General features: G+C 37.2%; 1 protein-coding gene across 1 annotated transcript in view; it reads right to left on the reverse strand.

Annotated features, from left to right (window-relative positions):
• Positions 1-499: 499 nt before the first annotated feature.
• RNF180 (ring finger protein 180) overlaps positions 500-24,356 on the reverse strand; it is a 193,914-nt gene continuing 170,057 nt past the window's right edge. Inside the window, exon 8 of the mRNA XM_045795016.2 lies at positions 500-3,540. Coding sequence (XP_045650972.2) covers positions 3,341-3,540 — 200 coding nt within the window. The 3' untranslated portion in view covers positions 500-3,340. The remainder of the gene's footprint in view (positions 3,541-24,356) is intronic.

The following is a 24,356-nucleotide window of genomic DNA, read 5'->3' on the forward strand; positions in this document are numbered from 1 at the left end:
AGGTGTTGTCTTCAGTAAAAAAGGAAAACGAAGGCATCCTGGAGAAAAGGATACACTGACAGAACTTACTGAATGCATACATTGAGAATTACTGAAAATCAGAAACTTTTCAAGAAAGTCAAAGTTGAGCGTGTTAAGATCTTCAGAACCCGAGGACCACTGTGCTATATGCTGGCGTCCTCTGCAGTCAACCGCAGCGTCTATGAAGAGTCAAAGACCGACTGTCATTGCATTTACTCAGTGTATTCTCTTCTCTAGGGCATTCCTTAACAAATGATCCCGAGGAAACCAGATTTTTAAAAATATCTTCGTTTACTCAAAGAGAAGGCATTTAAGTGATAACTTTATTAATTGGGATTTTTTTTTTTTTGGCCATGCCATTCTGAGTACCTTGGAAGTAAGATTCCAAGGCAGAAACAGAAGTAATGGTGGCTTTGTTGTTACACTGAGCATTTGATACCAGAGGGGCATTAGTAATACAGCAGGCTGAGAAATAGTATGTGGTTTTTTTTTTTTTTTTTTCATTCTTGAATTTGGTGATTCTTTGTACAACAAATTCTGATTCTATGTTTTGTCTAACTTAGATTTCCCTACCTTCTACTGAGTATCAAATGAACTGATTTTAGTTTGTGAATGCATTTTTTTTTTTACAATCAAGAAATAAATTACCTGCTGAGAGAATCTGGAAATGTAACTGGGCACTTTTTAAACGCATGTGTGAGAGTATTTAAAATTAACCTTCACAGTAATTAAGCTCTGTAGAAATAGAAATTGTTGATAGTGATAGCTTAGAAAATTAAACCTTATTAAATAATATTAATTAGGGCACATATACTCCATTACTTTTAGGATGTTTTTCTTTTTTTCCTTTGTTCTTTATTGGAAAATGAGTTTTTATGTGACTGATACTGTGAAAGATGCGAAACAAGAACAACATATAATCTGTTTCCCTCTAAAGCTCATTCATGTATTTATAAATTTTAATTTATTTTGCTATAAATTTATTAATCATCTATTGAATGGTTTCTGTGTGACAGATACCGAAAGAAAATGGTTTCTTTTCATCTCAGGTTTTATCTGGCTTCTAATAAATTGGTAGTTCTAGGAAATGCTGCACTTCTTAATATTTCTCAGCTTGTAGCTCCATTTGCATACAATTTAAATATCTTAAAGTAAAATTAGAAATCTATAATTTTCTAAATTTGCTTTTAATTTTAATATGCCAAATGATGTTATTCTCAGACTAAGTTATTAAGATTCATATCCATTTAGAATGTTCCTCCAGACTATGCTTTTTTTTTTTTTTAAAGAGGGTATTTTATTCATTTAAGGGTATTATCTTTATCTGTATTTAGTTTGTAGATAAATATCTATAAACTGATATCACTGAGCTACTACGTTCATATTGGGAATCAAATCTATTTCTTTGAGCATTCTGTATCTATTATACTACTAGTTTTGCTTCATGTATAATTATAATCGACACTGGTTTGTTTGTTTTTAAGTAGGTTCCATGCCCAGCAGGGAGCCCAGTGCAGCGCTTGAACTCACGGAGATCAAGACCAGAGCTGAGATCAAGAGTCGGACGCTTGACTGACTGAGTCAACCAGGTACCCTTATAATCAACTTTCAAATTTAGGAATGAACGAAAGCATATTTGCTAGAGATGATAAGCCAGGAATTGCTTAGGAAATGGCTGTAGTTCATTTTAAAGTTCTTAAAATATTGCCCCCCGCCCATATGTGTTTTGTTAATTTTTCAGTCCTGACACGTATTACCTCTACTTTGAGCAATAAGTTATTATAAATACTGATTTCAAAAACATTGTTTTACCAAGATATTAGTTAAATGTCACTGGACTACAAGCATAATTTATCTATTTTGCTATGTGATGTTTCTAAACTATTTAGTTTTCTGCTCTCTAGATTTGATAGTGTCTAATGCACACTACTGTTTTCTTTCACAGATCTAATTTTAAACAAACACAGTAACAGTGTAAGAATAAAAAGAGAACATCACATACCATCAGATAGGTGCTTTTATTCAAATACACTTAGTAGTAATTATGCCAGATTTGGACTTTTTCTAGACTGAACTCTGGAAGCCTCATCAGTCACAATTTGTTTGGATGGTGATATTTTTAGTGCCATGACAGTTTCACTTCCCTTGTGTAAACATATGTTCACTGCAATATCAGATATATGACCACACAGTGCAGGAATGTTGGATTAGTAGCTCATAATCAACACTTTCCTCATAGGTTACACAAAGACCGCCTTAGTGATGGAAATAAACAAGCTTACTTCTTTGTGCCTTAGTTTTCTCTCTCCTGAAATTGGGATACTTGTGCTGTTTCCTATTCTGGAATAATTCAGATTTCCTTACTTTTTTTTTTTTTAATTAAGGGAAAAACCAATTCCAAGGCTTATGATACTATAATAATAAATAAGAAGAAATGCCAGGTTTTCTTCGTATATATCCATAAGCCGATTTCCATCAATTCCTTGTTCCAGATATTAAGTTAGTAACAAAGAAAAAAATGTAAAAGCCACTCTTTATTGCACATTTACAATATATTTGACAATCTCTCTGTTAAATCACTAAATTAGTTACATTTTAGACATGCATTGCTCTTTTAAACTACTGAAAATCAGTAAGTATTTTATTTCTTCAGGTGAGTAATCCTGCTATTTGGAATGTATTAATATAGTTCTCTGTCTATTGGGGGAGGGTTCAGGTTTTTTGCATTTACTATTCTGTTATAATAATTAAAAATGTTGCACTAATGCTATTATTAGGTCTATAAAAAGAATAGCCAGCTTTTTTGATAATAGAACAGGAAATAAGTAGAGATAACTGGAAACCAAAACTGAATATACCCTGCCTAGATTAGTTCCCAGAAAATATAATTTCTCCTTAATGCACATAATTTGTCTAACAATAAGTGGTGATTGACTAAATACTTTTTCAGCAAAGATACTATCTACCCAGATTATCATTGCATTTTGTATTTTTACTACTTTTCAGTGGAGGGAAAACCTCAGTCTTTACAATTAAGTATAAAAGCGGTATTGTAATATTAGAACCCATAAATCCTAAACCAGGAGGAATTATGAAATTAATAGTGCATTCTTGCTAAGTGCTAGACAGACTAGCTCCTGAATAAACTGTAGTTCTTTACATGAAAAACGTTAATAAATAAGTCCATTCTCATACTTTCTATAAACACCAACAATTTATATAATGCAACATTATAAAAACTTCAAAGTACATTTTAAAAAGGTTTAATTGCTATCTACATCATTTGTGATTGTTCAACTGTAGTAAGATAGGAAAATTCCTAAAACGGAAAGAAAAAATAGCAAAGAAAGCAGAAAACAATGAATCCAATGACCCAGTTCACTGAATAAATATAGATGATCACCATATCCATGTCAAACCACCATCCACGGCTGTCATCCTCAAAGTGCAGGTAATCCATCCGATGTGCACCATGTGGGAACTGCCTTCTTGTAACTGGGGCTGCACGTCTGTGGAAACCTAGAAGATGCACGGACACGTCATTTTAAAGCTCACGGAATTTAGATACGTGCTGAGAAGGGAAGCTGCGTTAGGGACACTGGTACCATGAACAGAGCGCATCTCGATTTCAGTGAGTGAGATGTTCTTTCCTGACAGTTTTCTTTCAGTGATGACTAACTGTCAGAAGTCTCTTTTAGTTACAGGTTTTAAGGGCAGGGTCAGTAAAATCAGCAAAGAGTGTGGGGTATGGAGTCAGGAGACTGTCCTTGTTCTGTCACCTTCTTGGGCAAGGTATTTGATCTCTTGGCTCTCTGATTGCTCATCTGTACCATCTAATAACTTAATCATAATTGATCCTCACCAATTTTTAAATTACTTTCACAGGAGAGCAACTTCTAAATTTGAACTTGATTCAGGGTGTATTGTCATGACTGCTCCTTGGAACTTGTGATCACCAACTTAACCTCGTACCTCATACCTGGAGACTTTCATTGGTATTGGAACAAAATTCTACCAGAGAAATATCTCTTGTTGTAGCACTAAAAAAACTGGACAGACAAAATAGTACACCTCTGAAACAAAATGTAGCTTTAATTTTTATAAATTTTAAAGCACAGGCTTACTTAAGGAGATTGGTATGTAAAAAGCAAATCTCAAAAGTAAGTAAGTGATAATGTAGTAACAACCGGGAAGAAAATGCACGGGGTATGTATTACACCAGGAATTAATGCAGTCAGTCAGTATTTAATAATGGTACGTGTGAGTTCGTGTGTGTACTTGTCAGTGCTTACGTTTTGGTACCAGAAAAACCACTGGCCTCAGCTAAAGGAAACATCATCTATATGGATGAAGGGAACATCTCGTGGGAACACCACCATGGGATCCTTCCCAGGCAGCTGGGGGCTCTTTGATCTCAGTTTTTAGCTGAGGTTGTTTGAGAACCGCTTTACAGCACAAGGAAACACGTGCGCGGGGGGACTTTACAAAGGGTGCAGTAGACCGCTGGAGGGGGCTCCTAGAGGAGAGCATTTCGGGAAGCCATGAAACTGACTAGGTGGTCTAAGTGCTGAGTCCTGATTTTAGCTGATCAGGCCAAATGGCTGTTTGCACTGCTATGTGTTTCTTTTGTGCATTTTTTTGTCCCTGCTGTGAGGGTAGGCACCAGTCAGTGCCTGAGAGTAAAGATCAGCAAGACTGGAAGCAGCCTGTAAGTTCTAAGCAGATGTCTTGTAGACATTAGGGTTCCTGATTCTCAGGCCAGGGTGATCAGAGGGTGACAGGATCATTTTGTGGGACCCCAGTGTTGTACAGTTGGACGAGGATATCCGTGAAGATCAAAGCCCCTGGGGCTTCACCCTCAAATGCTACCACCAACAACCCATTAGCCATAGTTGCACCAGCTTCCACGTGGACACCTTCTCTGACAGGTTATTTTCCAGAGTGGCGTCTAATGTTTGCACAGAAGCCAGCGCCCCGGAAAGCTCGCAGGTGTGGCAGAGGCACCCACTGGACAGTACAGGCTCCTGGACTTGAGGCTCCTCTGGGGTGGCTGGCGTTGGACTCCAGGTGGCTGCAGCACCACTCTTAGCTCTACGTAACGTGTGCACAAGTGCCACCACCAAGGGTACAAAGGTCTTCCAAACACTCTGACACAGCCTTCCTCCCACCTTATTAAGGCAGCCATTCTTCCACATGGCTTTCCTAGACAATGCTGAAGTTGCACCTGTCCTGAGACCAACCTGGCTAGTCATGTTTCAGACATGATACCCTCTGTTTTCAGGCAATGAAGTAGACCCTTCCATTCTGTCTGCAGAAGCTATCGGTAGATCTGCATATAAAGCAACCTGGAAGAAGGACCGAGTGCGGCAGGAGAGCTATGGAGGGAACTTAGGACTAGGTGTCTGTATCTACAGAGACGTACACGCGCTTAGAACCTATGGAGGCGAATGCAGATAGACAGAGATGGAGATACAGATGCATACTGTCCTTTTTTCTGTGTAATATGTGCATGCGAATTATTTAGAGCTTGAGTATGAGCTTGCCCAATGGCAGCCTCTTTCTGTTGGCTGACTAATATGTAGTTTCAAAGGACCGATAATCTGATCATAATCTTTGGTTTTTACTTACTAATGCCTACTTTAAGTATTTCTGTGCTTCTTAGTGTTAGTGGGGACAATACAATGAACTATGGGAAAGCAACTCTGGTGATAAAGGTTCTGTGAGGCTCAAGCTTGAAGCAGATTCTGGTTCATAATGTTCTGGAAGAACATTAACTACTACGCTCTAGATCAGGCTGCTTATTTTGATGGCAAGGTTACACTCACTTGGGTAGTAGTATTTAAGGTCAGACTTCTTCGATCAAGGACAATTCTAGATTATGTTTTATATTTTGAAATAAAAATTGTACGTATTTAAGTTTTATGGACATCTTAATATTACTGTAATCAATGAACATGCAATAGCTTTCCATTTAGTTGTCTTTTCCAGTTACTTTCATCAATATTTTATAATTTTTGGTAAATTATATTTACTTGTATTATGTAGATTTAAAACATGAAATTAAAAAGGATGAGATAAAGGGGAAATGATATTTTAGAATAAATTAGAGGGCCATATTTCAAATAGGTCTTTAATAATTCATAATGGTTTTGGCTGATTTCCTATAACATTTGATTTTTTAATTATTAATTTTTACAGCTCACAAAACGTTTACGACGGGATGTTTCTTCACCTCTACTTTTTTGTTTGCTTTATTATCTTTATAGAATTATTACGTCTCTTGTGTACTTTACACTGGTATTTATCTAAAACTAGGTAATATAATGTAAAATCCATTTAACTGGGCATATGCAAACTTCAACATATTGTAACACATAGAAAACACACTAATGAAGTCAGCCCTTCTGGGTCATTAGACTTCCAGTTTTCTTCAGCCAACATCACGTACCATCACAACATCTAAGAAAGAATGCCACTATTAGTCTTCACTCAATATTAGTAAAGCTTGACTTTTCTCCTGTTTAAACACAATATATTTTTTTATGTTCTCTTCCCACATTCTAGTGGATTGCTGTGTACCCTACTTGGGGGGTATTTTTTTCTTGAAAAGCATATTAATGGGATTTCAATCTCAACAGGTTTTTAAAACTAACCACCATCCTCTAAACTGTAGTCATTATTTTAAGAGAAAAAAAGGGCCTTTCTGTGGGTGTAGGAGAGAGGGGAAGTGGGAAGAGTTTTTCTTACATTAAAAAATTAGCCTAACACATAAACACAAATATTCCCAAGGTAGTTGATACTCCTTTTCAAAAGCTTCTTCACAAATAGAGGCTGGAGAACAGGTAGCACTGTTATTGGAAATTATTATTATATAAGTGATTTTTTAAAAATTACGTTAGTCACTGACCTAAAGGATTATTTATAAACCTTAGATGTTTAGATTCAAGTTTCAGTTGCTTGGGTCAAAGGAATGATATTAATGGAACAGCCTTAGAAAAAAGTAAGGCTAAGAGAAGACATGGCACAAAAGATGAAGCATTATGAGTAGGGAGATCATATGTGCTGGTGTCCCCAGGACAGTCTCAGTTTACCTTTGTTGTCCTGGTATAACTACTGATGGAGCTCTTTTCATTCTAAAAGTGTCCTCATTAATGCTAATTTTCAGCTTTGAGCACCAGAAAGTGATGGCGACCCAGGATGGCTCAGGCAATAAGTTTTTACAGGTAAGGTGAATAAGGATCATTGCTTGTTTAATATTAATTTATTTGTTTTTCTTTTTTGGGAAAGACAGCGAGACAGAAAGGGAGAGAGAGAATCTTAAGCAGGAGCCATATCCAGAGTGGAGTCTGATGAGGGCTGTATCTCATAACCCTGAGATCAAGACTCAGCCACTTAACCCACTGAGCCACCCAGGCACCACTGAAATTTTTTTCAAGTAGGGTGTAACAATTTTGTAATTTCCAATGCTCTAAATTAGGATGATTGCAATTTCTCAATCAAAATCTGATGAAAGGAAAATCACATCATAGATATTGTTACTTGGTAAGTATTAGATAGATTATGACATTAGAAAAATTGCCAGAATACTAGCCAGTGATTAATTCCAGTAATCAGTAACTGATTCCATTGTAAAATGATTACGATGGAAGGACCTAATTCATTGGGCTGTCATGAGGATTAGATGAATTAACACATACAAAGCACAGGCCTGGTCCATTATAAAGGCTCAGTGATTGTTAGATTTTTCTTCTTACATGATTCTATTGTTACCATTAATATGAGGAAGAAGCTGCCTTTTCTTGCCAGAGCTTGTTCTTCATATTACGTCTGTCTTTTCTAAATAAATCAATGAGTCGACCATTGATGGTTCAAACAAAATGGTGTCTAACTGTTTCTTTGAAGTATGAGTTGATTGCTTCAAGGCAGTGGCTAACTTTAAGTAGACTGTCAGGGTATCAAACTATGAGATCTGTTCAACACTGATAGAGAGTATATTTACTCTCTGTTAGTGGCTGAGGATTCAAAGACATTTTAAGACATAGTTCCTGTTCTAAGAAACTATGAGTCTAGAACAGTGTTCCTCAATCTTTTTTTTTTTTTAATTAGCAACCCCATAAGGGGAAAAAGTTAAATTTAAATTTATGTATTCTAATCAATAAATTAACTTAAACCTAATTTCTTCCTACTGAGAGAAAATAAAAAGGAAAGAATAAGATTTTTCAGGTATAGGTAAGCTTTTTAGGGCCACAAACCAATGTATTGTCTAGGATTTTTTGATGGCCCCACCAAACCAACCTTTGCCCCCATTAAAATGCATGGCCTAGAAGACAGTACGCCTAAAACCATCATAATAGTGAATGTATATATCGTAATATAGACAACTACTTTATTCCAAGAGAATTTGGAACGAATGGAGTCAGAGATTCTGCACCAGGAAGTCACTTTTACCTTAACCACAGGTACTACTTAACCACAACCTACTACTGGTGATAAACTAATAATAGTCTGGTATTCAGATATGGTTTAAAGAGTAGTAATATTAGTACCTTCTAACTATGCTATTTTACAGTAAAGAACATAGTGAAGACAAACTTCATACTCTTTCTTCCTCAATATATTGGGGGGGGGGAAAGTACAGTGCAGGGAAAATCATTCTCACCAAGTTTGGATCCTTGTGCCAGTATTAAACATAACCAGTTGGTCAAGTCAAAATAGTTTCTCTGTATCTTGCAAGATGTTCATATGATTTTCTTCTTTAATCTGATGAACTCACACAGATTTTTTAAAATGCTGAATAATCTATTAAAGTGATGAATTCAAGTGATAGGTTTGCCAATGTTTTATAATTCCTTCATACCTAGGATAAATTCTATGTGTTCAACTTTTTATATTTTATATGGAATTTTTATGCCTATGTTTGTAAGGAAAATTGGTGTACAATTTTCTATTTTATGTTATTTTTGCCTGGTTTATCATGATTTTATTGGCTTTATAAAATGTGCTGGCAAATAAGTGACAATTCCGCATGGGTCTCTGTGTGTCTGCGTATCTTGCAAACAGAAGTAATGACTGCTTCTATTCTGTACTATTTTTTGAAAGATATTCCTAGTGCATGCAGTCTTGGCAGATGGGATGTTGCCCTCTGGGAAGGTTTGATTGTAGCCTTAGAACATAGGATATTTAACGCCTGAATTTTGGGGCACCTGGGTGACTCAGATGGTTGAATATCTGACTCTTGATTTAGGCTCAGGTCATGACCTCAGTGTCGTGAGATTGAGCCTTGCATTGGGCTCTGCGCTGAGCATGAAGCCTACTTAAGATTTTTTTTCTCCCTCTGCCCCCCACACCCTGCTTGCACTCTCTCTCTTAAAACAAAAAAACCCTGAATTTTAGAAGCTCAGAGCTCTCCAGGTAACACACCCCAGTGTGTGTGTAGGTATCACCTGGCCCTATCTGTAATGTCGTCTGAGAAAGAGGGCTCAGGTATCCATCACCAACTGGGCTGTTTTGGCTATTGCTGTAATAGACCATCCTTTGTTTCTGACCCAGGAATCTTAATACCTTTTGCAAACAGGGTAAATCTGAGACCCTGAAGAGTTCTCAACCTGGACAGTCTTGTGTCCTTTTAACTCTCTGAAACAATGTGCATAAAATTAAAATCTTTGATGGTTTGGTAAGTCTAGCCTGTAAAACCATTTGGGCCTGTTTTCTTTTCAGATCTGGGGGTAAATTTTTAAATACCAATTCCTTACTAGTTGTACCAGTTTATTAATTGCTGGCCTATTGTTTTCCAAGTTTTTCTTAAGTTGGTTTTGGAATTTTTATAGAACAGTATCCATTCTGTCCAAGTTTTCAAACATATTGGACTAAAATTTGCATGATTGTGGTACATTTAGGGCTCTGCAGAAATATTTTGCACTTCCCCTGCCCCCGAGAAGGTTAGGCATGGCCATGAAACTTGGCCAAACACAATACTGAGCACTGCTTCCGGGTAGAGCATTCATCAGTTTGAGAGGCTGCAGCAGTCTTTTTCCGTCCTGCCCAGCAGCCACCAATATATCAGACTCAATCAGCTGCAGTCATAAAGCTGAAGGTGATGTGGGACAGAGGACTCAGGAGTTAAGGGAAAATTATTTCAACATCACTAGGAATTCTGAGTGAGAATCACAAAATAACCTGTAAAGCTAATAAAGAAAAGGATGATAATTGCCAATCTTTTTTTTTTTCCCTTCATGTGGGAAAGTGCTCTTGGAGAAGTTTCATCGTGTGAAATTAAAGAGTCTGAAAGGACTGTGAAGAAAATCTCCAAGTTAGGATTAGATTGAGAAAAAACAGAAAGAAGAACAAGCATTCTAGAGTCTCAAACAGGTACTTCTGCCACTTTATAAAAACAATTTTACCTCAAAAGATAAAGGCTATTACTCCCTGCCCCCCCCATATGGTTCAAATTTATATTCACCATCAAAAACCATAAACTAGGTTCCATTATTTTGAAGACTTGTTAAGAGACACAAAGATTGTGAACAATTATATTTTTTTCAATTTTACCAACTTTCACAGTTATATGGGGCACTAAATGTGTTTTTTGAATGGATGGATGAGTGAGTGTATATAAGGAAAGACATCAGAAAATAGAATAATTAGCCTGTTTTTTCAGAATGTCTCAAATCAGGCCTCCCAAACATATTTTTAGCAGGAAAGGAATATTATGATGAATGTATTTGAGATGCATTTTGTAGTTCTTAAGAAAAAATATTCATTAGAGGGGGCGCCTGGGTGGCACAGCGGTTAAGCACCTGCCTTCGGCTCAGGGCGTGATCCCGGCGTTCCGGGATCGAGCCCCACATCAGGCTCCTCCACTATGAGCCTGCTTCTTCCTCTCCCACTCCCCCTGCTGTGTTCCCTCTCTTGCTGGCTGTCTCTATCTCTGTCGAATAAATAAATAAAATCTTAAAAAAAAAAAAAGAAAAAATATTCATTAGAGGTTAGTTCAGAGAGCTTTGAAATTAGCATTGAAAGGGAAAGAATCATCTATCATATGCCAAGCATTGGGTAAAGCCCTCAGATACATCACGGAGCGAGATGGACACACTGCATGCTCAGAGCTTAAAATCTAGTGGAATGAATGAACAATGATGACAGAATACTGTTGATTGATTCTTATTTTACAGTCATTGCAATAAGCATCAAATTCTCTTTATCAATAAGGGAATTAATTAAGGCTTATGGAGATAAAGAAACTTGTATTAAGATTTAAACCAAGTTCTTTTTCTCTCATCTGGGGACCGTTTGATTCCCAGTTCTGCTAGTTAACAACTATGTGATCCTGAGCAAGTTACTTTACCTTTCTTACTGAGTTTCTGGAGATGATGAATGAGGACAGTGGGATACCTTCCAGCCTTACCATCTTACATCTTACATGTAGTTAGATGCTTTAAAAAAAAAGATGTATGTGATATCCTTCATGCGTGCTGGGACAGACAAAAGGTTGAAGCACAGTATTTTACTGCTGTCTTTTTCATATTACATAAGACATTTATAGTGCCAAGTTGATTGATAGAAGTAGGCTTTTGCAGAGGTGGAGTGATATTTTTATAGTCAAAAGTAGGTATAGAGTTACTCTGTTAATATACTTGAAAAGCTAATACAAAATGGATTTTAAATGTCATCTTTGGTATCCTAAAAATACAGGAGATAGTCAAATGTACAACTCCTGCAAAATTAATTTTTTCTAATGAATACGTTACAGTATGTGTGGATTACTTATGATTCTACAATACTTGCTTAATTTTCAATCTACAGTTGACCCATAAACAACATGGATTTGAGCTGTGCAGGGTCACTTACAAGTGGATTTTTTTTTTTAATAGATTTATTTACTTTAGAGAGAGAGTGTGAGCAGGGGGAGGGGGAAGAGGGAGGGAAAGAATCTCAAGCAGACTCCCTGCTGAGCACAGAGTCCCATGAAGGGGCTCGATGTCATGACTCTGAGATCGTGGCCTGAGCTGAAATCAAGAGTCAGGTACTTAAACAACTGAGGCACACAGATGCCCCACAAGTGGATTTTTATATATATGAAAAATATATATTTACATATTTCACATATATATGAAAAAATCAATATGAAGTCTATATGAAATGTATGAAAAAAATTTTCAAATATATATATAGTTATGTAAATGTATTTTCTTTTCCTTATGATTTTCTTAACATTTTCTCTTGCTTACCTTATAGTAAGAATACAGTATATAATACATACACAAATGGACTGTGTATCTTATCAGCAAGGCCTCTGGTCAACAGTTGGTTATTAGCAGTCTTGGAGGAGTCAAAACTTAAGTGCAGATTTTCAACTATAGGGGGTGTTGGCAACCTTAACATCTGTGTTGTTCAGGGTCAACTGCAGTTTATAAAGTTATCAGGCAAAATCATAAAAAAATTCTACTGTTTTGTTTCTGTTAACCAGGTAAAAAATGAATACCATGATTTCTTTTTAAAAGGTTTTTTTTTTATGGTGGCAAAAAATATCTAACATAAAATTTGCCATTTTAACCATTTTTTAGTATACAACTCAATAGCATTAATTACGTTTACGAAGTTGTGCCACCATTATCACTGAGACAAACTTTGTAGCCATTAAGGAATAATTTCCCATTCTCCTCAGTCCCTGGTAACCTCTAATCTACTTTCCGTCTCAATGAATTTGTCTATTCTAGGTATCTCATATGGGTCAGATCATAAAATATTCGTTCTTCGGGGTCTGGTTGTTTCACCCAGTGTAATGTTTTCAAGGTTCACTGATACCGTAAGCAGGTATGATAAATTCATTTCTTCTCATGGCTAAATAATACTCCATCGTATGTATACACCACATTTTGTTTATCCACTGATTTGTTTATGGCTACTTGGATTGCTTCCATTTTTTGGCTATGATGAATAATCTGTAGTAAACACTGGGATACAAGTATCTCTTGGAGTCCCTGGCTTCAGTTCTTTTGGGTATATATCCAGGAGTAAATCTGTTAAGTCATGGTAATCCTATATTTAGCTTTCTGAGGAAACTCCAAAGTATTTTTGCCATGGGATGTATCATTTTACATGGCTACCACCAATCTTTGAGGATTCCTATTTCTCCACATTCTTGTAAACAAACACGTGTTTTATGTTAAAACATTTGTTATTCGAGCTGTTCCAGTAGGTGTGATCTCACTGTGGTTTTCATTTGCATTCATCCCCTTAATGACAAATGATGTTGAGCACCTCTCAATATACTTATCAGTTATTTGTGTATCTTTGGAGAAATGTGTATTCAAATCTGCCCAGTTTTTAAATTGGGTTGTCTTCTTACTGGGTTCTTTACATGTTCTGGGTATTAAGCCCTTATGAAATATTTGTAAATATTTTCTATGTATGTAGGCTGCATTTAGTGAAGTTCAATTTTTTTATTTTAGTATTCATGCTTTTGGTGTCATGCCTATTTGCTTTTAGAGTTCTATGGTTTTCTGTCAGAATGGCTAAAATTAACACAAGAAACAACTGGTGTTGGCGAGAAAGCAGAGAAAGGGGAACCCTCTTGCACTGTTGGTGGGAATGCAAACTGGGGCAGCCACTCCGGAGAACAGTATGGAGGTTCCTCAAAAATAGAATCACTCAGTGATCCAGCAATTGCACTACTAGGTATTTACCCAAAGGATACAAAAATACTGATTCGAAGGGATACATGCACCCCATTGTTTATAGCAGCAATGTCCACAATAGCCAAACTGTAGAAAGAGCCATCAAAAGAATGAAATCTTGCCATTTGCAATGATGTGGATGGGACTAGAGTGTATTAGACTAAGGAAATAAGTCCGAGAAAGACAAATACCATATGATCTCACCCATATATGGAATTTCAGAAAGAAAACATGGGAAGGGGAAAAACAAAGGAGAGAGGGAAATCATAAGAGACTGTTAAGGATAGAGAACAAACTGAGGCTTGATGGAGGGAGGTGGGTGATGGGTATTAAAGAGGGCACTTGTGATGAGCACTGGCTGTTGTATGTAAGTGAGGAATCACTGAATTCTATTCCTGAAACCAACACTGCACTATATGCTAAGTACAATTAAATTAAGAACAATGAACTCGTAACCTAATTTATTTTTTTGTTCTGTGTGAACTCTTAGGACATACCACATAAGCAATGTAGAGTAAGATAACTTAAAAGCATACTACATGTTTCTAGAATCAGTCTCTTTAAATTCTGTTTGGTATATTTTGAGAAATTATCCTTATAGTCTTTCATTTTCCCAGATCAGAAAAAGCAACAAAAGAAAAAGCAGTTTCTGTGTCATATATTATTGTATTCTCTCTTTTCTATTTTAAGAAAAAGGATATTAAGAAAAAGGATATTTAAATGTAGTAATGAAAAAAATAATGGGATAGAAATTAAATGTTTTTAGATAGGAGATTCTATAAAATTTGTGTATAGAACCTTGATTATATTATATCTAGTGTAGCTATAAAACATTTATTTCAGCTATTTCACTACCAGTACAGTTGTGAAGTTTTTCCATTTTAAGTACCTCGAGCTGCTTTGGTTAATTGTAACACCAGCCTAATACTGGTACGGTAAAAATTTGAAGTTTTAATCTGTTCAGGCATTTGAAAGTTTTCAATGGCAAATTATAAATCTGGAAACATGAAAATGTTTCCATCTTATCCTATCAATTTTAATGAGCTAATACTCCTAATAGCTGTTAAAATTGGTAAGGTATACATCTCATTTAATATTCATCTATTTTAAGCCATAATAAGTAAGTCCTTCTAACTTCATGTGCACTGCAAAAAAAAAAAAAGACGCAACTACAGTTATGGTATAGTAAATCACAGCAGTCTTTCTGCCGGTTGGTAAGAAGGATCTGGAACTTCTAAGCATATCTCCAGATCATTAACTTCCCAGATACTTTTTTTTTTTCTTTTTTGGAATATGTTTTATCTTTTGAAACTACCTTGATAGCCAATTCAATCCAATTTCCTCTTTTAACAGATGAACAAATACTTAGTGCCTTGGATACAATACCACTTTATGGTCTCTCCAAATGTCCTGGCATTTTCCTCAGAGAAGTGTTCTGAACATACTGGCTAAACTCTCGTTTGTGCAATTACTTGCGGATTTCTTAAATTTGCACTGTAGTTTCAGTTAAGTTTGTATTTGCTGTCCAAAACAAATGGACAACTGCCATGCGCTATTAAACCATCACTACGCTATGCCAGAGTGAATTTCATTTCACTGTAAGACAAACAGCATCTCCTTTATTTAGAGCACTGCATTCCCTCTAATTAATCTACTCTTCATATGTTACTGCCTGTAAGTCAGAGAATTAAATCAAAGGACCTTTTTAGGTATCTTTCCATTCCGAATCCACTGTACTGCTACATAGCTACAAGTCCTAGCAGCTTCTAGAATTGGGAACTTTGGAATCTCTGGAGGAACTTTAACTACTGATGTTTGGGATCCATCTCCAGAGATTCTGATTTAATTGGTCTGGGATATGGCTAGGGCACCAGGATTCATTCAGGGTCACAGTGTGAAATAACAGAAATTAATACCCAGAAGCTGTTTTGCTTCAAAAAACAAAACCTTAGCTCTTCTCTTCCTTCATACAAAAAAAAAAAAAAAAAATTTTTTTTTTTTTCATCTGTTAAAGTCAGTTAAGGACCTGGAAATTTTCCAAGATGAGAAGTTCTGTTTCATAATAATGGTCTTATTTGGTAGTTGCTCTATTTTAGGAAGCCTAATTCCTGAAATTCTGGATTATTTCTCTTGGAAGTTACCTTTTTATTAGTGTGATCAAGCTAACTGCTCGCCGGACTGGACTGAAAGGACTGTGAGTAGTTTACGTTTTACTTGCTCTAAGGGATACATGATGAAAACCAAATTTAGAAGCTGGTTATGTCATTTTGAAAAAAAAAAAAGTTTTACTATGCAAATTTAATAATACTCTGCAAAAAGAAAAAAAAACCCAAAATTCCTTGCACAACCTCAGAATTTGTTAGTCTAAAACAAAAATTTTCAGATTTATATACACTTAAAATAACCTATGAACAATGGAGAGCTTTTGGTCAGTAAATACGAGTTATGTTAGACAATCTTACATGAGGAAATGCAAACTGTTTATAATTTGCATCTGTTAGGACAGGTGGCATGAGTTGTTGGTTGGATGTGCCCCTGTTTTAAAGAGAAATTCTAGTTTTCAAATCATTTGAGCCATCATTTCATTAAGAAATTGAGACTTTAGATTCCATCTCTTCAATCCGTCTGTAATCAATACATTTTAATTTTATATAAATGTTAAAGCTATGCATGGAGGCATGAGTATGAGACATGAAATACTTTTATGGATAGTTCTCTTTTCATTGGAGAGATTGGGTCAAACCACAATTCTAAGGATAAGCCCTATTTATCATGAAACGAAACAAGATACGGAGTCACTAACATACATTCACTTATGCTGTGCACTGCAGAACTCCAGAGAGCACCTTTCAAAAACACAACTATATAAAAGGGAGTCCTTCCTGGGGTTTTGCAGTGTGGCATTCCTGACTTCAAAGCTCGCACGGCTTTGAGTCTAGGAGGTAAACTCAGGTAGGTAATTCTCTGTGATGAGGTAGGCTAGAAGCCCTTTAGGGTGCTATAAGCTGAGGAAGAGTAAACTATGCCCTGTGAATTATGTTATTATTTAGATTCTGGTGAATGGATCACTAGCCAAATGGGATATAAAACACTGCTTCATTAATACAATCACCAGCTAATTTCATAAATCTGGGGCTGTAGTAAATTGGTTTAAAGAATAATGTGCTGCTTGTTTCTTCCTCTTGTCTTCAACTTGGGATCTGTATACAGAGTAAGAGGCAGAACTGAGGCTACAGCTGAACTCCCAATTCACGTCATCGGCCCAGTTGCATGGATGAAGTAAAAATCTGCTATACTTCTCTGAATTCTATCATTCAGCCTACAAAAGGTAGAAAGCATGAGAATAGTGGATTGGCTAAAAAAGGCCTTCCTTGGCTTCAGAGATCATGCAAGGGCACCCATTACATTTATGAGTTCAGGAAGTGGAAGTGGGAGGAAAACAAGGCATGCCAATCCAAGGCGAGGGCTGTGAACACAGAGACCTGAGCCACTAATAACGTAGGGCTCAGTGATTGTTAATTCCCAGTGTCCTTGTTGTTTTTAATAACTTCCATTTTCTATTGACCTTGTGCACTCTTTTATCTATGTTGCCCATCTTCTCTTCATTAGCATTTGTTTAAATAGTTCTTTAGTCTGATAATTCCAACATCTAAATCACTGGGGAATCTACTCACGCTTTTCTGCTTCCTCGCTTGATTATTGGGTGAGAGGCTGATCACCTGAACCCAATAATTAATAAGCTGGGGTGAAGTTAGGTTGCAGCTTTCACTAGACTCAGTCTACCTTTGATTTCAAATGGCTTAAGGGCATGGCTTATCCTATGTTTTTTTTGCAGTCCTTCAATGGGACATTATTTCCGAAGCCCCATGAAGTGCACTGTGGGACACAGGAGACTTGTATTCTGTTTTGCAAGTCTTGACTCCTCCTTGGGCATGGTCTTTTGGGTTTTTAGTTAGTAGGTCTCTCACCTCAGAGGTTATAAATGGAACTCTATCGTTTCATCCTATAAGGTTTAAAATAAGGGAAATTTCAGCCTACTGCAGAAGATGATGGTGGGGTAGGAGGATCCTAAGCTCGCTTCATCCCACAAACACAACTAGATAACTCCAGCATCAGTGTAAATAATCCGGAAAATAACCGAAGACTGCAGACCATGCTCTCCACAGCTACATGTAGAGACGAGGCCACATCAAAGAAGGTAGGAAGGGTGGAGACATGGTGGAAAGCTAACCAGACCGATGGGCCTTTCCGTGGGAGGGAGGGATGCTGCAGGCTTGGAGAGTGGAAAGAAACAGACCCTCACCCCCCCCCCCCCCAGATATGGGGAACCAGCAGAGGGAGAGCAAATCCCCATAACATTTGGCTTTGAAAACTAGAGGGGCATAATTTTGTGAATTTTTATAATCAGTGGGGCTTAACACCTGGGACTTTAAAAATCAGTAGGCTCAGCTCTTGGAGACCTGGGAGGGCTAGAGGAAAATGAGTCCCCACCCTAAAGAGACAGCAAAACAGCTCCACTGAGATATAGCCTAGAAGCAGGAGTTTGAAAAACACATGAGGTGTATGGGAAGGAGGTCTGTTTAGCAAACTCAGAGCATGTGCTGGAGGGGCAGGAGTCGTTGGGAGATTTCCCCAAGAACGAAAGACTGGTGGGTGCTCTCTCCCTCCCCCAGCCTAGATACACTGACACCTGTGGGAACCAGCACAGTGCCAACATTCTCCACGTACCTTACTAACAGAGTGGCCTGCCCCCTCCAGCCTTGCCAGAGGAACTTGCTAAAGCAACTGCAAATCCCCTCCCACAGCAGACATGCACAAACCTTGCCACTACCACAGGTCCCATCCCTGTGTTCTCCTGTGGACTTGCCTCCTCTCAGGCTCACTTCACCAGAGCCCACCCAGAGCACTGCTGCAAACCTGGCAGTAGGTAAGCACCCCTGACAGAAGCCAGCACCACTCCAAAGTGACTCCTGCCCTGGGGAGAGGGGGAGACAACCACACACCAGTTTGACTATGGTCCTAGCAGGGAGTTGGGGGCAGATATCTGGTCACATTGCAGGTCCCACCAACCAACGGAAGCTTCTTAGGGCACAACACAGGGAAAGCGCTCTGCAGTTGGGTGCTACTGTATCTCTCTCTGGCAAACACGTATTCTGACTTTAGCCCACTAACAACACAGGGACCAAACACTGCCCAAAGACAACCATCGCAGACTGAAGGCCAAAGCAGCTCAGCCATAACACTGGGACACACACCTGACACCTGATGGGCCAGGTTCTGGTGACAGGAGACATTGTACTGCAGGGCACTACATGACCTCTTCTTCATACCACCACTACTTTCAAGAGCAAGAGGTGTAGCTGACTTTCCTAACACAGAGATCTGTGAAATGAAAGAACAGAATGAAACCATAGCAACAGAACTAAATAGAGGTAAGTATGCCTGATAAAGTCATGGTGAGAATGTCAGTAAGACCCTAAGCAAAGAGAAAACAGAACCAATCAGAGATGAAGAACTCAATAACTGAAATTAAAAATATATTAGATACAATAAATAGTGGATTAGAGGAAGCAGAAGAATGGCTAAATGACCTAGAGAACAGAGTAAAGGAAAGAAATCAAGCTGAACAGGAGACAGAAAAAAATAACGTAGGGAACTCAGTGACACCATCAAGCATAATAATGTTCACATTATATAGATCCCATAAGGAGAAGAGAGAGAAAAGGGGGCAGAAAATTTATCTGAAGAAGTAATAGCTAAAAGCTTGAATCTGGAGTAACAGAAATCCAGATCCAAGAGGCACAGAGAGCCCTCAACAAAATCAACCCATGAAGTTCCATGCCAAGTCAATTAAAATAGCAACAAGGAGTGATTGATTGATAGAGATTCTTAAATAGAAGGGAAAGCTCATAAGACACCTAGTGATTTTTCAGCAGAAACTGCAGGCCCGAAGGGAGTGCCCTGATAAATCCAAAATTCCGAAAGAGTATTCTCGCTGCAGGTTTTCTAACAAAGCTGTGATTCATATAGGAGAGAAAAAGAATTTCCCAAAGTTAAAGGAATTCACACCACTGAATCAGCTCTACAAGAACTGTTAAAGGGGACTCTTTGAGTAGAAAGGAAAGACCATAAAAGTAGGAGTAAGAACAGCAGGAAGCAGAAAAACAGTAAAATTAAGTAAATTTTAAAAAATCAGTCAAAAGACGTAAAGTATGACACCATATACCTAGAATGTGGGAGAGAAGTAAAGAAGTTCAAACTTAAGTGACCATCAACTTAATAAGATGTTATCTAGAAGCCCAATGATAACCATAAAAGAAAAACCAATAATAGATGTGCAGAAAATAAAGAAAAAGGAATCCAGGTATATCACTAAAGAAAGCTAGCAGACCGCAAGAGAAAAGACTTAATAGAGACAAGTGAACACGAAAACACAATAGTCCAAAGTCTTTGGGATTCAGCAAAAGCTCTCCTCAGAGGGAGTTTATAGCAATACAGGCCTACCACAAAAACAGTACAAAGGTTAAAAACCATATGATCATTTTAAGAGATACAGAAAAAGCATTTGACAAATTACAACATCCATTCATGATAGAAACCCTTAACAAAGTAGATTTAGAGGGAACATCATATATCAACATAATAAAGACCTTGTATGAAAAACCCACAGCTAACATTATACTCAATGGTGAAATACTGAGAGCTTTTCCCCTACGATCAGGAACGAGACAAGGATTTCCACTCTCAACACTTCTATTCAACATAGTACTGGGAATGGGAAAAAAGTCTCTTCAACAAACGGTGTTGGGGAAAATGGACAGCTATATCCAGAAGGACGAAACTGGACCACTGTCTACACAACACACAAAAATAAATTCAAAATGGATTAAAGACCTAAATGTAAGATCAAACCACAAAAATGCTAGAAAAGAGCACAGGCAGTAATTTCTCTGACATAGGCCACAGCAACGTTTTTCTGAATATGTTTCCTGACGCAAGGGAAACAAAAAGCTTCTGCACAGCAAAGGAAACTGTTAACAAAACTAAAAGACAACCTACTGAATGGGAGAAGCTATTTGCAAATGACATATCTGATAAAGGGTTAGTATTCAAAATACATCAAGAACTGATACAACTCAAAACAAACCAATCAAAAAATGGGCAGAAAACATTTAATAGTCATCTGTATGTCTTCTGTGGAGAAATGTCTAACAGACACATGACAAGATGCTCATCATCACTCATCAGTAGGGAAATACAAATCAAAAGCACAATGAGATATCACCTCACACTACAATAAACAACAAAGAAACAAATGTTGGCAAGGATGCAGAGAAAAAAGAACCCTTGTGCACTATTGCTGGGTACAGCCACTGTGGAAAACATTATGGAGGTTCCTCAAAAAACTAGATTTACAATTTGATCCAGTTTCTCCACTACCAGGTATTTACCCAAGGACTATGAAAATACTAATCTGAAAAAATATATGCATCCCTATGTTTATTGCAGAATTATTTATAGTAGCTAAATTATGGAAGCAGCCCAGTGTCCACTGATAGATGTGGATAAAAGGAATGAAATCTTGACATTTGTAACAACATGGATGGAGGTAGAGAGTATAAATCTAAGTGAAATAAGACAGAGAAAGAAAAATACCGTATGATTTCACTCATACATGGAATTTAAGAAACAAAAATGAACAAAGGAAAAAGAGACAAACCAAAAAACAGACTTGTAACTACAGGGAACAACCTGATGGTTACCAGAGGGGAGGTGGGACAGGGGTAGATGAAATAGGTGCTGGGGGTCAAGAGTACACTTACCATGATGAATACAGAATTACTATATTGTATACCTGAAACTAACACTGTGTGTTAACTATACTGAAATTAAAATAAGGGAAATGTCTTAAAGAGAATTCTTACTATATATTTCTTGTAGTCCCTTTCTATACGATGACTTGATTCTTAAACTGTAAGACTGCAGTAAATTGCTTTTTTGGGGCCAACTACTTAATCGCTAGTATTGCCACGGCTCTTAGCAAATGTCTTGTGGGGAAAATTTGCCATATGTTTGGACTATTCTTCCAATCTGACATGCCAATCCATATGGTTATTGAAACCTCTGCTCATTTCTCTTACTCCCAGTAGACTCCTCTCCCTATGGCAAGGCTGATCCTGAGATAATTCCCAGACTTAGAAAATACTCCCGAAGAAGCAAATAGCTGGCAATATTAGCTTTCCTGGGGGACTTGCCCCACCTTGCACTGCAATTTTATTTCAGTTTGCCTTTTTAAATTTCCATAGCTCTCTGAGCTATGTGTGTGTGTCTGCGAGAGAATGAAAGTGCTGGTAGTTTTTAAAGTAAGAGCTATGGAACGGTGATGTTTGAAAAAAAAGGTACAATCTGTATTAGAATTCATTTGGATCATAAACAACATAGAAAGAAAAGGTGTTCTAATTTTGAGTCCACTGCCTGACTGAACTGTTTTGCTATAGATAGAGACCATGGATTCAGTGACTCTAACACTGGGTCATGTGAAAAGGGATGGAAATATTCTAAATAAATGTGAGCTAGCACTTTACACCGCTTATCAGGTACTAGTTGCAGTTATGACTCTGTCAGTCTTAGTTCTTTCCCCTTAAATAACTATTTCTCCACATTTCATCCTCAGTTTATTAGTATCCAGTTTCCAACTGACATCGTTCCCAGTCCTGTTGCTATCTCTGAAACAGGACCTAGAAACCAGGTTCCATAAGGAACAGTTGAAAGAGCAAATGCAAATATTTCCTGTGTGGAATGAAGACCTGCAAAGAACATCAAATGTGTCTTTGTATATTCTAAGAACAGTCACATGAAGGAAGATTAAGACATACCTGAACCAATAAAAGAAAACTGTGAGAAGCAGATTTTATTCAACACAGACATTTGTCTGATAGAGTTGTTAAAACGTACAAACTTCCTTTTTTAGGTAGTGAGCTCCCTGACATCGCATGTGATAAGCAGAATATAGAAGTCCATCTCTGAATGTGATTTTTTTTTTAAAGCTTTTATTTATTTGACACAGAGAGAGACAGCCAGTGAGAGAAGGAACACAAGCAGGCGGAGTGGGAGAGGAAGAAGCAGGCTCCCAGCCGAGGAGCCTGATGTGGGGCTCGATCCCAGGACCCTGGGATCACGCCCTGAGCCGAAGGCAGACGCTTAATGACTGAGCCACCCAGGAGCCCCTGAATGTGATCTTTGAGGCTGTGTACTGGTTGGAGCAGTTACATTATGTATTCTCTCTAGCTCCTTATAATCTATACTTTATATTTTAGTGGGAATGCATGTAACTACTTGTTTTTAAAGTAGCTTATGATACTGTCAGGCTTTGATACTTGGTTGGCTTCTGAAATATATTTTAAACTCCTAAGTAAATCCTACAGCAAAAATAGGGTCTGATTCTGCCACTGGAAAATAAATAGAAAGGAAAAGGTACTTTGGAATTTGTAAGCCCTTTCAAAAAATTATCTTGTGAATAAAATTGTTCCAGTTTCAGAGGAAATGTAAAGGTTACTGCACTTTCTGCTAACAGGCACCACCAAGTCTGTGGCATATCTGAAAATTTCTCTGACTGACTTCCAACTTTCTGAGAAAGCAAATTTCTGGTTTATATTCAAACTCCTGCTGTTGGAGCATGTATTGTTTTGTTTTCTATTAGAGATAAGCATTCTTTTCCATGTGGATATTCCTTCATTTATATTGAGCATGTATAAACTTGCAGAATTATTCTAACACCTTTGGATAAAATTATGACCAAATAAAACAATTCCCCAGGCTTTTACAAGAAATGAATGAATTTGTCATAAATAGATCTCAGATGCCTGAAATTCAGCTTCATGTTATTACTGCCAGAAAAATTAAGACATGGAGTTTTAAATCATGACTTTTTTTTTTTCATTTCTTTGACCTAAGAGTATACTTACAAAAAAAATTCAACATGAAACTTTTTTTTTTTTTCTGCAAAAGATCTTGGTAAAACCTCTTAGCTAGTTAGCTTTACATGTATATTTATGTAAAAGTGTTTTCTTAGAGAACCAACCAAGATGATGTGGCTGGAAATCATATCAACTAGATACTGATAAACTGAGGATACAATGCCTGGAAATGGTGGACACTTTAGGTAAGAGAACAAAGACTGACAGAGACATCAGTGCAAATAGTACCTGATAACAAATACAAAGTGCTAGCTCATGTTTATCTAGAATATTTCTATTCGTTTCCACATCACCCATTTTATATATAAAATATGAATTTGTAAGAAGAAAAACATTTAAAACATGTCAGCTTTGATCTGTTCACAGAAACTTGGCAGGCCAGAAGGGAATAAGTATGATATATTCAATGTGCTGAATGGTAAAAATATGCAGCCAAGAATACTTTATCCAGCAAGGCTGTCATTTAGAATAGAAGGAGAGAGAAAAAGTTTCTCAAACAGTAAAGAAATTCATGACCACTAAACCAGCCCTGCAAGATATAATAAAGGGGACTCTTTGGGGGGAAAATAAGACCAAAAGCAACTAAGACTAGAAAGGAACAGAGAACATCACCAGAAACACCAACTTTACAGGTAACACAACAGTACTAAATTCATATCTATCAGTCATCACTCTGAATGTA

Source organism: Ursus americanus, chromosome 5 (assembly GCF_024610735.1).
Source record: "Ursus americanus isolate L20-20 chromosome 5, mUrsAme1.1.p, whole genome shotgun sequence".
In the NCBI taxonomy this organism is placed as follows: Eukaryota; Metazoa; Chordata; class Mammalia; order Carnivora; family Ursidae; genus Ursus; species Ursus americanus.